The sequence below is a fragment of the Equus przewalskii genome, chromosome 21 (assembly GCF_037783145.1).
Source record: "Equus przewalskii isolate Varuska chromosome 21, EquPr2, whole genome shotgun sequence".
In the NCBI taxonomy this organism is placed as follows: domain Eukaryota; kingdom Metazoa; phylum Chordata; class Mammalia; order Perissodactyla; family Equidae; genus Equus; species Equus przewalskii.
The window spans coordinates 705,457-719,230 of record NC_091851.1 but is presented as its reverse complement, the minus strand read 5'-3'; the positions used below and the strand labels follow the sequence as shown (position 1 = coordinate 719,230).

The 13,774-nt window shown below is 47.9% G+C and overlaps 1 protein-coding gene across 2 annotated transcripts in view; it reads right to left on the bottom strand.

Annotated features, from left to right (window-relative positions):
• Positions 1-13,281, bottom strand: part of APMAP (adipocyte plasma membrane associated protein) — a 30,486-nt gene extending 17,205 nt beyond the window's left edge. The window contains exons 1-3 of one of the 2 annotated variants that reach the window (XM_070588953.1): positions 13,037-13,281; positions 6,699-6,815; positions 1,236-1,351 (exon numbers count right to left, since the gene is read on the bottom strand). In XM_070588953.1, coding sequence (XP_070445054.1) covers positions 1,236-1,351; positions 6,699-6,815; positions 13,037-13,128 — 325 coding nt within the window. In that variant the 5' untranslated portion in view covers positions 13,129-13,281. Of the gene's footprint in view, positions 1-1,235; positions 1,352-6,698; positions 9,953-13,036 lie in introns of both variants that reach the window. The other variant, XM_070588952.1, reaches the window with a different exon arrangement.
• Between the last annotated feature and the right edge of the window lie 493 nt (positions 13,282-13,774).

Genomic DNA, 13,774 nt, shown 5'->3' with positions numbered 1-13,774 from the left:
CCAGCACCCTCCTGAGGCTCGTGCCTCCTGTCAGTCACAGGCCAGCTGTCCCCCACAACAACTTCTAAATGAGGCAGAAGCAGCAGGGCCCTGGAGGCCTTTCTGTGGTTCACCCCCACAGGGCAGTAACCAGAGAAGTCCCTACTATGCCTACCCAGAAATGTCACCAAGATAATAACTAGCTCCAAAGAGAAAAAGGGGAGACGTGGTAACAGAACACAATGAGATGTCAGGCCAAGTGGAAAGGAAAAAGAAAGGAAAGCATTCTCTTTGAGAGATTAACCAAAAAAAGATGACTTTAACTCGCCGAAGGTCCAGTTTTAAATACTAATATTTGATTTTTCACCAAAAAACAAAATTTGTGAAATTTATTAATAAACGTCAATGTCTTCTTAAGAGAAATACAAAGTTCTATTATGAAGTACCTACACCAGCCAAACAAAGAAACAATTGCATAAACGCACCAGTCCTTAGGTCGGGCATTGGGCAGCAGGGCTGGGAAAGCGAAGCTGGTCAACACCACCAGAGGGCCGGCCCTGACCTGCCCTCTTCAAGATAAAACAGAAGTCCGCTGGATACACGTGTCCACAACCACTCCCCAGAAAACATACTGTACCGTGGAACGACGATCGGTGTGCTGAGGAAAACCGTTCAGAAGTCCTCACACCATTTTAAGTCCAGCAACCTTTTCATTAACTGTATCTTTTGATTCCTAAGCTTAATTCTCATTCTAACAAACAGAAAATGCCTTGCTCCAGGTAAGCAGAGACTCCAGAATTAGAACTAGACCCAATTCTAGTTCTCAGGTTTGGGAAACTGTGAAGCAGACAGTTACCCTTAATGTACCCACCAAAGTGAACTTTAAAAAAAACAAAGAACAGTGGAAATATCGAGAATCATTCCTATTCTTTTCAAAAGTGAAATCTATACAGACTGCCAAGTAATACTTACCTGACTTTGATAAACGAACCAAACACCAATGTCTGCATTTGTCCTTTTTCCTTTCATTTTAATGGGTCCAACACTTTGAGGAGAATAAAGTGCTCCACAGACATGAACTCAAAATTGCCCCGACTAAAGTGGCCTGCAGCTTGGAGAGAGCGACAAGCAGAGGCACCCACAGCTAAGAATGATGGCCAGGGTTCCCCCACCAGGAGCAGGGGGCCAGTACGGCTGCTCCCACAGAATCTGCCACCCCATAACAGACAGCCTTGCAGTCCCAGAGGCTTACTTACCCCCAATATTTGCTATGGACTCTGGTCCAGTCAGTTGATTTTCAAATAGTCTTTCTGCCTGTCGTAACTTGGTATTTGGTTGCAGAACACCAAGCCAGAGAGGAGGTTCTTTGAAGCTGTAAAATAATGCAATCATAAGGATTTTCCTACTAAAAATACATGAAGAAAGTGTTTCCTGAGGACCTACAAGGATGTACATGTATAACTCCCCCTTCTTTGATAAAGAAGGCACATTATAAAACATCCTTAGATGCCAGAAACACAAATATCAAGAAAAAAACTTTCCAGGATATCAGGAAAGGTCATAGCACAAAACAAAAATGAAAATATAATATGGCTAATGCAAGAAACCTGGCAATCGCCTGCCACCTGAGAGCACCCCGGGGCCTCTGCCAACTGAGTCCCTCATCAGCCATCCAATGCCTCATGCTCATGGCAAGTTAGACCTCCACACACCCTCTGATTCACACCCCCTGGTGTTTACCTTCCCAGTGGCTGCCCAGCCATTAAAGTCCAACTAAGATGGAGGGGAGCCATGTCACCATTTCACAGCTGACAAGAGATTTTCACATATTCAGACATACAGGGTAACTATTCGAGTTCAAAACTGATTCAGCTTAAACTAAAAAGCCTGATTTAGGGCCTATCAGACATACATTGCACATCTGCTTAACCATTAAATAAGGTACTCTCTTAAGAATGCATTCTTCCCCTCATAGCCCTACTGGTAATGCCCAGATTAGCCCCTTCCCCAAAGTCAGGGTCATGTGGACCTACTAATTTGCAACTGAGTACCTCTTTCAAGTACTGATGCAAATGCATCCTGGGTGCGTTTAACATATGTTCTTTGTTCTGAAAAGATTTAAGACTGTACTGAAATCCATGCTTCTCTGGAACGCCTTCTAAGGCCTTCCTGGGTTATAATTCTCACTCTGGCTCATAATAAACTCACCCCAATTCTGATTTATAGGTTGGTTATGGATTATTTGTATCAATACAGACTTGCTTCCTGCTTCAAGGAGAAGAAAGAAGAAACTAGAGGTGACTATCCTGGGACTGGTGCCACGGCCTCACCGTACAGCACAGGCGCACTGTGCCTCCCAGCTGTCACTCAGTGCTCATCCTGGCTTCCCTCTGAAGCCAGCCTCCACTGGGCCCTGGATCCCTCCCCTCACACAGAAACAGCTCCAGGAACTCTTCCCTCTCCATGGGTCCTTCCCACTCACAGGTAAATACGCTGTTTCTCCCAGTCCACCAGCAAATCGTGCTAATGCCACCTTCAAAAGACACCTCACCAAACGTCTTCTCCCCATGTCCTTGCTATCACCCTGCTCCAGGCCACCATCTTCTCTTCCCTGCTTCCTCCCTTGTCCTCTACAGTCTTTTCTCAATCCAGCAGCCCATGTGAGCCTTGTGAAATACACTCAGGTCATGGCATTTGTCTCTCAAAGACCTGCAACGGCCCCCTCTCACCCAGAGCCAGCCCTTGCAGTGGCTCTTGGCCCTACACAGTCTGGCCCATCACCTCTCTCGCCTGTCTCTGCCTTATTCACTGAGCCTCCACTCCCACCCCTCCCTGCTGGTTCAGCACGAGGCATCTCCCATCTAAGTCCTCGAACTGCTGTATCCTCCACCCTCACCTTCCCAGTGAGGCCTGCTCCGACCACCCAATGGAATAACCAACACCACCCCCAAAAGCCAGAGCTCCTACCCCACCCACCCTCTTTTGTCCGTAGGACTTTTCAGCTTCTCACATCTCTGTTATGTTCATTGTTTATCTGTCCCCTCTAAACACACAGTCCATGAGACCAGGGATTTGTGTCTGGTTTTCACTGCTGTATCCCAAACACCTGGCACACAGGAGGCTCCCGATGAACACTGTGGAAGGGAAGGGGTGGGGTGATATCTCCCAACTCCCTCCTCACCTTGCCCTCCAGCCAGGCAGTTTCCTAGCCAGCTCCCCAGAGTAAGAGTGGGAGAACCGAGGGGGTGCAGTTGAGGATGTGGAATGATGGAAAAGCTCTCTGCCTTGCCACCCTCGCCCTGCCCAGCAAAGCACTTCCCTCCTTGCCACCCTCTCTGAGTCAGCAAGACAGCCCCTGAATTAAATTCCCCTCCTTAACTCTCTACCCTGCCTCCTAATCATGGTTTTCTACCTGCTTAAAAAAACACTCTTGGCTTAACTAGAAGTTTTATTTGCAAAGGAGGAGAGCAGGACTGCAACCTGCATGCTTTTGTGAAAAGAGCCTGGGCTATGGAGATGGACACACCTGGGTTCAAATTCTGACCCTGGGAAGGTCACACTTCCCAAGGTACCTACATGTGAAGATACAACAACATAGACAAGCACATAGAGTGTGGGGAGAGAGGACGGCACACCTGTACTCAGCCACCTCCTCCCACCCAGTCCTTAGACCCTGCCTGATTCCCTACACACAGGAAGTCCTGAAGAAACTTTTGTAGTCAAACTAATGGGTATATCAAGCACTGTCCCTGCACACAAAGAGCCTGCGTACCATCTCAATAAAGAGACAAGATGACAACTCAGGAGAAAATGCAAAGGCCGGGCAAGAAAGGGCCCCCACTGATTCAGCTGGGCAGCAGAAGCAGCAAGCAAGAGCCACTCCAGGAACCCCAAATAGCACTCCACGGCCACCAGGCCCGGCAGACTCCTGTCAAAGCCAGTGAACTCCTGTTGCCTCTTATCAACTCCTGTTAACTCATATTAATTCCACTAACTCCATGTGTCCTGAAATGCATCCTGAAAGTCGTGGTCAACATCCTCCAGAAATCAGGATGTCACATATGTGTCTTTGACAGCCCTCCAACCTTCCAAACAAGGAAAAGAAGGTCTCTTTGCACAGCAGGTTTTTGGCAAAGCCCTGTAGCTTCCCAGTAACTTTGCTCCCCGGAACTGAAACTATCTGCATAATAATCCACTTTGTAAGTGTTTCCACCCCTCTGTCTCCTGCCACACTCCTGGTGTGTCTGTTCTCTCTGATTTCTCAGTTTCCTAAGCGTGGTCTAAGCTCTCACAGGAGGTCACTCAGCGCCCTGGAGACAGACTCCCCTCTTCCCCAAATCCACCAGCTGACCTCCCGCTCTGCCAGTTAGCCTGATCCTGTTTACCATTTCGCCCCACCTCTGCGTTGACCGAGATGACTGAGGCAGAGCAGAAGCCGGGAGCTCTGCTTTCTGTCCTCCTCAATACTGTACCACTTGCCCCAGACATGGGTTTCCCGCTTCCTTGCTCTTTTTGTTCTGAACAGAGTTTTAAAGAAGCCCTTCCTGCTGCTATCACAGCATTTTCCCCAAAACTCAGTTTATTTCTGTTCTTACACTTTCTGCCAGTCCTCTGCTTTTGGTTCTGCATTTTGGGGGCCCATGCTTCCAATTTTTAAGCAAGTCATTCCCTAAAACTGAGTCCACGGGAGAGATCCCAGTCAGCCACGCTAGCTTCTCTGGGTTTCTCCTTCCGTCCTCATTGGGCTCATCTACTCCACAGACAGAACTCACTTCGTACAACTTCAACTCCTTACTGGGCCATATTTCCCTTCAATTTCTGGTCAGGAGTACACACTCATCTTTCCTCTGAATTTCTTCACCACTCTTCCCAACATAAATTCACCTTTACTGAGATCAAAGGTCTTCAGTCACTGAAGCTCCATCCGTCCCCCGCCAACCCAACAGTTTGACCTTCACCTTCTCTCTCTGCTTTCCTCCTCTTTTCCAAGGCTAGCTCCTCAGCCCAGGCTTTCATCTCCAGCTGTGGAGAGTTCACACCCACCTCGTCAACTGGATTATCCAGAAAGGCCCAGGCCAGTTTCTATTTGAGATGGGCTGAGCTGCATCCTTCTATACGTCAAGAGGAGTTAGCAAGAGGCCACTCCCCTCAACGTGTCCTGGGAGCCCCCCTGGAGAGGACAGGCAGTATGTCCTTAGGTGCAGTTCAGGCAGAAAGACACATGCTAGGGCACACTGGCACACCAGGAGCTACACAGCCAACACTGTCGTGAGTGCAGAGCACACAGGCTTCACCGACTCTCAATCTACACTGAGCTAATCCTGTGCTTACAGCACCCTATATCTTTAGTCATTCTAAATCCAAAAACACAAAGGTGACTCTTGTACACATATGTCAATCTAAGATCAGAAGTGTCTTCTTTGTATCAACCATAGGAGGTGCTGAATACACTTTCAGTGAATTGAATCCAATATAAAGCCTTAATTTTTATTTACAAAACACTATTATTCAGTTGTGTATGCTATATTTACTCTATAATGAGACATGGTTCTTATCCGAAGTTTTTAAAGCCTAACTCTCTTAAAATAAACTTCATGGGGCTGGCCCTGTGGCTCAGTGGTTAAGTTCACATGATCTGCTTTGATGGCCCAGGGTTTCGCCGGTTTGGATCCTGGGCACAAACACGGCACTGCTCATCAGGCCATGCTGTGGTGGCATCCAACATGCCACAACCAGAAGGACCTGCAACTATGTACTGGGGGGATTTGGGGAGAAAAAGAAGAAGGGGAAAAAAAAGATTGGCAATAGTTGTTAGCTCAGCTGCCAATCTTTAAAAATAAATAAATAAACTTCAGATAGCTTCACCCACCCTGGGCAGTTTCAAGAGGAAAAGGGAACTTACTGAACCAGACTGCACAACCTTCCTGCACCAGCTTGACAATGTCATAAATCACACCAATAAGAGCCTGGCTCTATATTACTAGTATTACAAACATGAATACATTTCATGGCACCTCTAGGTATGTACTCTTTCTTTCAATTTATAATAGACTGCATTACTCATAGATTCCCACTGATAAATGGTAACTTGACAAAAATAGAACACTAATTTTCTTAAATCTGTTACTTAGAAAATTTAAACAACGTAACTTAAACTTAAGCTTCATTTGTGTGTGCTTTTGCCACTTCAAATGAATTCAGGTTAATTATCTCTAATACTTAAATTTCTCTTTTCGGGTTTTTTCTGATTTTTATTTTAGGTTTGTACAGTTTTGTTTTTGAAGCAATACCATGGACCACCATACATATTTTCTGTGTAACATCTCATACCACATAAAACACAGGCACTACACAAATCACAAATCTCTGTTTCTCATAGTTACTTACCTTTCAGACCAGATTGGTTTAAATATGCTAGAAATTATTTCAGTCTATTATATATATATTTTTTATTTTTATTTATTTTTTTTTTGCTGAGGAAGATTCACTCTGAGCTAATATCCACTGCTAATCTTCCTCTTTTTTGTATGTGAGCCACCACCACAGTATGGCCACTGACAGACAAAGTGACAGCCAAGTAGTATAGGTCTGCACCCAGGAACCAAACCAGGCCATGGAAGCAGAGCACGCTGAATTTAACCACTAGGCCAGAGGGGCAGGCCCATCAGCCTATCATATTGTGTTGAGCAACCACTCCCAAGCATTCTGGGGCAGCTCACCTGAGAGGCTGTGGATCTATGGGAGAATCCAGCAGCATCATGGCTCCAAGCAGGGGAACAGTGAGGGAAACAGCCAGCATCAAGAAGGTCACTCGGAAAACTCTGCCGCTAAAAGAGCTGCCAGAAAGAAGGTACAGAGGTCATCAGCAGAGGCTCAGAAGGGGATGAGCTCGGCTAGTCTGGAAGCCCCTCCAGCATACAGCCTCTTACCCAGTTTCCCCACCACGAGGCTGCCAACTTTTGTGGCTTCTGATTAAACTGCAGCACTGTTTGCTAGCATTGGCAAACACACCTTTGTTCTTTTTTTAAAATCTTCCAGCTGAGTGGAATACTCTTATCAGTTGTTTTCCAGACAGTATGTTAGGCTGTATCTGGACTCCTCTAGCAGAGTTTTAAAGGGGCTCAAACTCAAAGAATGGATGAACACAAAAAGTAACAAGAGAAAGAGATGCCCTGAGGAAAAGAAGACACAATCATCTACAGACAAGACAGGTGTTCCCCAAAAGCCCCTATTTCCTAGTACATACATTCAAGGCAGCAACACTCAGTTCTGTGTGCCCCTAAGATCTCAGGTTTTGAGGATGAAAGAGACAGAGACAAATTCATGGAGCCAATGGAAGCAGAAGTGGGGTGGTGCTGTAACAATATGTAAAAATGTAGAAGCAGCTTTGGAATCAGCTGTGGGTGGAGGATGGAAGAATTTTGAGGAGCAGGATCGAAAAAGTCTAGATTTCCTTGAACAGGCTGTTAGTAGAAACATGGATGTTAAAGGCTCTGCTAGCGAGGGCTCAGAATGAAGTGAGGAGCACGGCAGAGAAAACATATATCATCTTAGAAAATATCTAAATTGTCAGGAAGAGACTGTTAGCAGAATTATGGACATTGAGGGCGCTGTTGGTGAAGGCTGAGAAGGATGTCAGGAACAAGTTATTAGATACTGGAGGAAAGCATATCCTTGATATATGGTGGCAGAAAGCTTGGCTGAATTGTGTCCTGCAGTGACGTGGAAAGCAGAACTTGTAAAGGATGAACCAGGACATTCAGCTGAGAACATTTCCCAGCAGAGCTGAAGGTGTGGCCTGGTTTCTCCTTGCTACTTTCTCCTCCAGACAGAGCAGGACAGGCATAGGGGATAGTGCTAACCATTTCTTTTTTCCTTTGACATTTCCCCTTTGCTATTGAGAATCCTAATCTGTGATTATTTTCCTTCTAATAACCTTCCAAAAACAAATTTTGTCCCTAACTTCCTTTTCATAAGAGTTAAAAACCCACCCCCAGCCAGGTAAAATGCCAAGTTGTCAGTCTCCACCCTTTTTGCTAGCTGGGAAAGGAGGTGGTCCAGGTCCCAAAGACTGGGCTAGGAGAGGCCAAGAGAGCCAAGCTCCTGGAAGAGGAGAGGCGACCGCAAAGGGAAATATCAGGCCAACCCCTACCTCCCAGCCCTGTCTCCAAATACCAGGGCCACACAGCTTTCTTCTAATGTGACTGACTTATGCTGGTCAAGGGTACAAGAACACAGAGTATGAAAATGCATATATGGCACTGATGAGCTATGAACCTGACACGACAGCAGGCTAGTGCAACCCGAGGGTTCTGCAGCAGGGAAAGGGGTAAGGACCATGAAAAGAGTAATGATAAAAACAGTGAAAACAGGAACCTGCCAGGCAATGTGCTTTACGTGGGTAACTAAGCAGAACTATGTATCTCTCTGCTTTACAAACGACAGCAGAGAAGGGCACAGGTGGCTTGCCCCAAGCCCACCGCCAGAACTGGAAGACATGATTGAGGGCCAGGTCTGACCCAAGGCCTGCAGTCACTATTAGCAATGCTCCCTGCCAAGGACAAGAGGACAGGGAGGGGATGCCCAAACCTAGAGACCTCAGAGTTGGGGTTTGAAACACTGTCTGCAAAGCTAACGGTAATATGTCTATTCTGGACATTTCATATAAAAAGAATCACACAATATATGACCTTTTGTAAGTGGTTTCTCTCTCTCAGCATAATGTTTTGAGGTTCACCCAAGCCGCGGTGCGTATCAACAATTCTTTGCTTTTACAGCTCAATAACATTCCATCGCAAGTCTATACCACAATCAGTCTATCCACTCATCCACTAATGAACGTTTGGGTGGAAAGGGGAAATGGGGAGCGATTACTTTCGGTTATAAGGTGTCTTCATGGGGTGATGAAAAAGTTTTGAAACTAGAGAACTAGCGGTCACCCAACACTAAATATCACTGTACACTCTGAGGTGGTTAACTTTATGTTACATGAATTTCACCTCAAAAAAAAAGTTAGTGATGAAAATGTTCTAAATTTAGATTGTGGTGATTGGTGCAAAACTCAGTGAACACACTAAAGACCACTGAATTGGACGTTTTAAATGGGTGAATTTTATGGTATGTGAATTATACCTCAATAAAGGTGTTAAAAAAGAATACACGCTTTAACGGGCTGTTTAACTCTAAGTCCCCATTTCCAAACCTTGACCACAGAGGTGGAGTGACCACATCAGGGAGGTCATGGCAGAGCGAGTGAGGGGAAGCTGCTAGAACAGCTCAGGGGCGGGGACAGATCCCACACAGTCCCGAGGGCCGAGGAAGTACCCGCCAGCACGCACAGGGGACATCCACCAACGCCAGAACATCGAGCACTGCCATAATTCTTTTACTTAGGGAACCTCGGCTGCTCAGGTCATCCCACACAATGTGTTCTGGGAAACATGCTTTGCCCTTGCTCACGGTGACTGAGCCCAGTTCTGCCCTCGGGAGCAGCAAACCCTCGAGTTCCCTGACAGCTCTCCCTAGAACTGATGCCTGCCGTCACACCGCCTCGGGTCTCTCTTCTCCGGGTGAAGCATCCCCGTCCTGCGGGAGCTTCTGAGTTGGCGTGGCCTGCAGAACATTATCTCCTGGTTGTTTCAGAGTTTGTCAAAGTCCCCCACAAAATGTGGTGCCCAGAACTCAAAGCAAAGCTCTAGCCTAAACCATAAGCTATCATTCCACAAAATGGCTTTATTCTCCAAAATAAGGGGATTTCACATAAAAATCTGGGTTTCCAGCTTCACTTCAAAAAGTGGGAGATCTGGCCCTATAAAACCCAAAGCTGCAGGGCAGCTGCACAGCAGTATCCACTCTTCACAGGGGCGTGCACTCTCCTCTTCTCCTCAGTGCCCACACTTGCTGCAGACCCAGCCACACCAGGCTGGTGTGAGAACCAATGTGACTGATGCACGTGCAGTTCTGAGACCAGGGCCTGGAACACAAGAAAGGCACTCAGCAAATGGCAGCGAGCAGGACTGCAGCTCCCCTGAAGGCACATGAGTCTATGACTGTCAGGGGGAACAGAGTGCCTTGGGTGGGAGTGCTCTGGGCACTGCACTTACTTTAGCCCAAAGTTCATTAACTCTTTGGCAGACCCATCTCACAGCTGGTTCCAGAAAACTCACAGTCAACTACAACTCTGCCTTTCCTCCATGTCTGCCCCTGCCTCTGCACATTTGCCTGATCTTAACTTAAACAAAGCACACTCCATTTAGCCTTATCCATCTTCACTGACAAAGTGCCACACCTTCCCATCGTACTCTCCTTCCCAGTCTGTGCTGACGCATCCAGAAAGGCTGGAAACTTCCTTCCCAGGTGCCGTCAGGGGAATCAACTTGTTTGCCCCAATCTCTTGGAAGAGCCCCAAGCAATGCTCACCTCCTTGAGGACATCTGCACCCTGAAATTTCTTACAGCCTCTGAGGGCAAGAGAGCAATCATGGTGATGCAACAGGATTTGACAGTCACTGTTAGCTCAGCCTGATTTCAAAATCCTATCCTATCATTTCACCAGCCTAATCTCAAGGGGGTTCTCTAACCCCTTCTGCACACAGGACACAAGGGCCTCAAGTCACGGACTGAAGTCCTGACCAATAGATTCCATGAGATTAAAAAGAAACTGTGATTTTCATGGAAAACCTGTTAGCCCCAAATCCACATGGGACAAGAACCTCAGGTGTCAAGGTATTCCCTGGAACCTAAGAAAGTCAAACAACAACAAACACAGTTTTTTTAAGTGACTGCACCTTGAATTTGTTCATTTTCACATGCCTTGAAACTGAAGCATTTGGGGAAATAGATGCCAAATAATAATAATCCTAGACTGCAGATGTCTTCATTTTAGCATTGAAAATAAACAACAAACAAGTTAAAAGAGGTATTTGAAAACATACACCCCGGGGAAAAGCTAAGAAAAAAACTCCGGATTCCTGACTCCTCATGACTTCATGAACTTACGACGGCCCCATCCGTTCCTCCACACTGCCTTTCGTACTCTTCAGTCTTAAAAAGGAAAAAGGAAAATGGACTGAGTAGAGATTTTTTAACTAGTCTAATATCTTTTAGAAGTAGACTGAAAAAGCAGCTGTCAAATTTTTGCTGTATTTGCTCTTCACTCCTAAACAGATGGATATTAGTAACAGCTCTTCTCTCTTCCCAGACAGAATTATATTCCAAAAAAAGGAATCACTTCAGCATTACAATCATTCTGTCAATAAAGTTTCTAAAGCACTTGTGGAAACTGATGCCAAATGATAATAGTTATAACCTTGCTCTGGTATGTTAAAAGTGCTTAGCTCATCTACGTTCCACACTGAATAAAAGGATTTAATGACCAAATTCCCCATTATAGCTCAAACACAGAAATTCAACAGCTTTGGCATAAAACCTTATTTCCAAAGCATAATTTTAAAAATATGGTGCTCCATCATTGTTCAGCCACCAATTCTACCCTTCTTCATTCATTTTCAAGTCTCTCTTGCCTCCATTACTCTGTAACTATATAAACCCCTTCACCCACATAGACCTCATCGACCTCATCAGTAAAACAGAGCTAACACCACCTTTCGTGCCAAGAGCCAGGAGACCAATCAAGGTATCACTAGGTGCCCCTGCCACTAAAATCTGTTGTCCCACTTCTGTTCTGTTAACGGAACAATAGCTCTTTCAAGGTTCTCTTTAGCCTGCAGCACATGTTGTGTATTCTACAGTTGTCACGTTTCTACTTCCTTCCGATTCCTTTACTTCACCCACAATTACACAATGCTTTCCTGTCTTATGGGGAACCCTCAACTTTTAAGATAACCAAGAAGGTAATTAGATGAACTACTAGAAATGACCACAAAAGAAATGAAAAAGAGGAGAATCGCATGAGAAAACTAAGAAAAAACAACTCTAGAGTTATAATAATAAATGTAGAAAGGGAAGTGGGTGACAAGACCTCACTTTAAAAGACATCACTTCAGATTATATAGAAAAGAGATCAAACAAATAAGAGAAAGAGGGAAACAGGAAAGTAAGAACAATGTTCATGGACAGGGAAGTCAAACTATCTTAAACACATGAAAGACACACTAAGAAAGATCAGCAGCAGAGGACGACTGTGGAACATTCAATTTGCAGTGCCATTAAGTCGGAAATCCCCACAGAGAAACTGAAAAACAATTTAATTAACTGTACGCCTCTGCCCTGGGGCCAGGAGTGTCCGAGGAGCCGCTGAGAGTTGGGCCCGTCCAACAAGTGCCCTCAGGTACTGTACACCCAGGTCTTCAAATGACCGCATCTCCTCACAAACGCAGGGCCAGGGGCACTTTCATGCTTCATATAAAAGCTCATGCAGCAATGCCTTGTTTTCAGGGTTTCTGCAGCAGAGCACGGCCAGTCCTGGCATGTCCATCCCTAAAGGCTCCTCAGTCATCAGCAGATGATGACTTCCCAACATCCACAGTGAAAGGGTAACCAACTTGTCTCGGTTTGCCCAGGGTTAGCGCTGAAAGCCCCACGTCCTTGCAAACCCCTGAGCCCAGGGCAAAGCAGTGATGGTTGGTCACCCTAGTCCGCACTACATACGGAGCATATTCCCGCCCGTCCACTGGCCCCGGGGTCAAATATTACCACAAGATGCTTTCGGATCTCCCTTCAGGAAAAGAAGAGCGGGGGGCGGGGATGCGCAGGGCCGTGGCCAGGAGGCTGCCCCCGGGATAAGGTGAGCCAAAAGGACAGCACGGAGGGGAAGGGGGAGCAAAGGACCAGAGGGGAAGCACCGCTCTGGAAGGTGGGCGGGAGTGAGGGGAAGGAGGGGGCGCGGGCGGCGCGAGGCGGCCGGGGGACCCGAGGGCCTGGGAAGCAGGCTGCAATAACGCCCGGAGGGCCCGGCAGGTGCAGGGCCCGGCAGGTGCCCCCGCTGGTGGGAGCGTTTCCTCCGCGGTAAGAGGAGCTGTGCCCGCGGCCGGGACCGCCGCCGTCGGGGCTAGGAGGGCGCCCGCCGCTCGCGGCCCAGGGCTGCGGGCTCTGCCTACCTGCCGTCCTTGGCCGCTGGGGCCCGGCCATCGTCCGTGACCACCTGCGGCCGCAGAGGCCGGCGCTGCCGTAGCCCGTCCGCCTCGCTCATGGCGCGGGCGCCACTGCCGCCCACCGTCCACCAGCAGCCAACCGCCCGACGGGAGCAGCGCTGGCTCCGAACTGGCCGCGCGCAGAGCCGGCCCCGCCTCCCAGCCGCCAGCACCTCCTCGGCTGCGCACGGAAGTGACGTGATCCGGCCCCGCCCCTTCCGGCCGCTGGGCGGGCGGGCCCCGGACGTTGCCTCCCTGCTCTGCCCGGGCGGCTGGAGTCGGCGTGGGGCTCGGGACCGAGCCGAACGAGCGGCGAGGCGTCTGGTGCCCGCAGTGCGCCCCGCAGCGGCGCCCCCGGCCCTCCGCTCCCCGCTGCCCCGCCAGGCTGCGTCGCCCGGCGCGCGGGACCGAGCTGTGGGTTCGTGTCCCAGAGAGGAGGGCGCGGTGACGGAGCCCCCGGTTCCTGCGGGCAGCGGGGAAGCAACGAGCTCCTGTGCTTGGAGGCGGGGAGTGCAGTCACCCCCGCCTGAGAGTTATCTGACTTTTCCAAACCGATCCGGTTAAGGGGGAAACTTAGGCTAGACAGTGTTGTCCTTTTGGTTAGGGCCGGATGTTGAGTATGAAATATTTGTGTTAAACAGACATTTGATAAAGTTTATGAAAGGGTAACCCTTAGCAGTAAAGGCCGGGGTGTAAATAGAAACT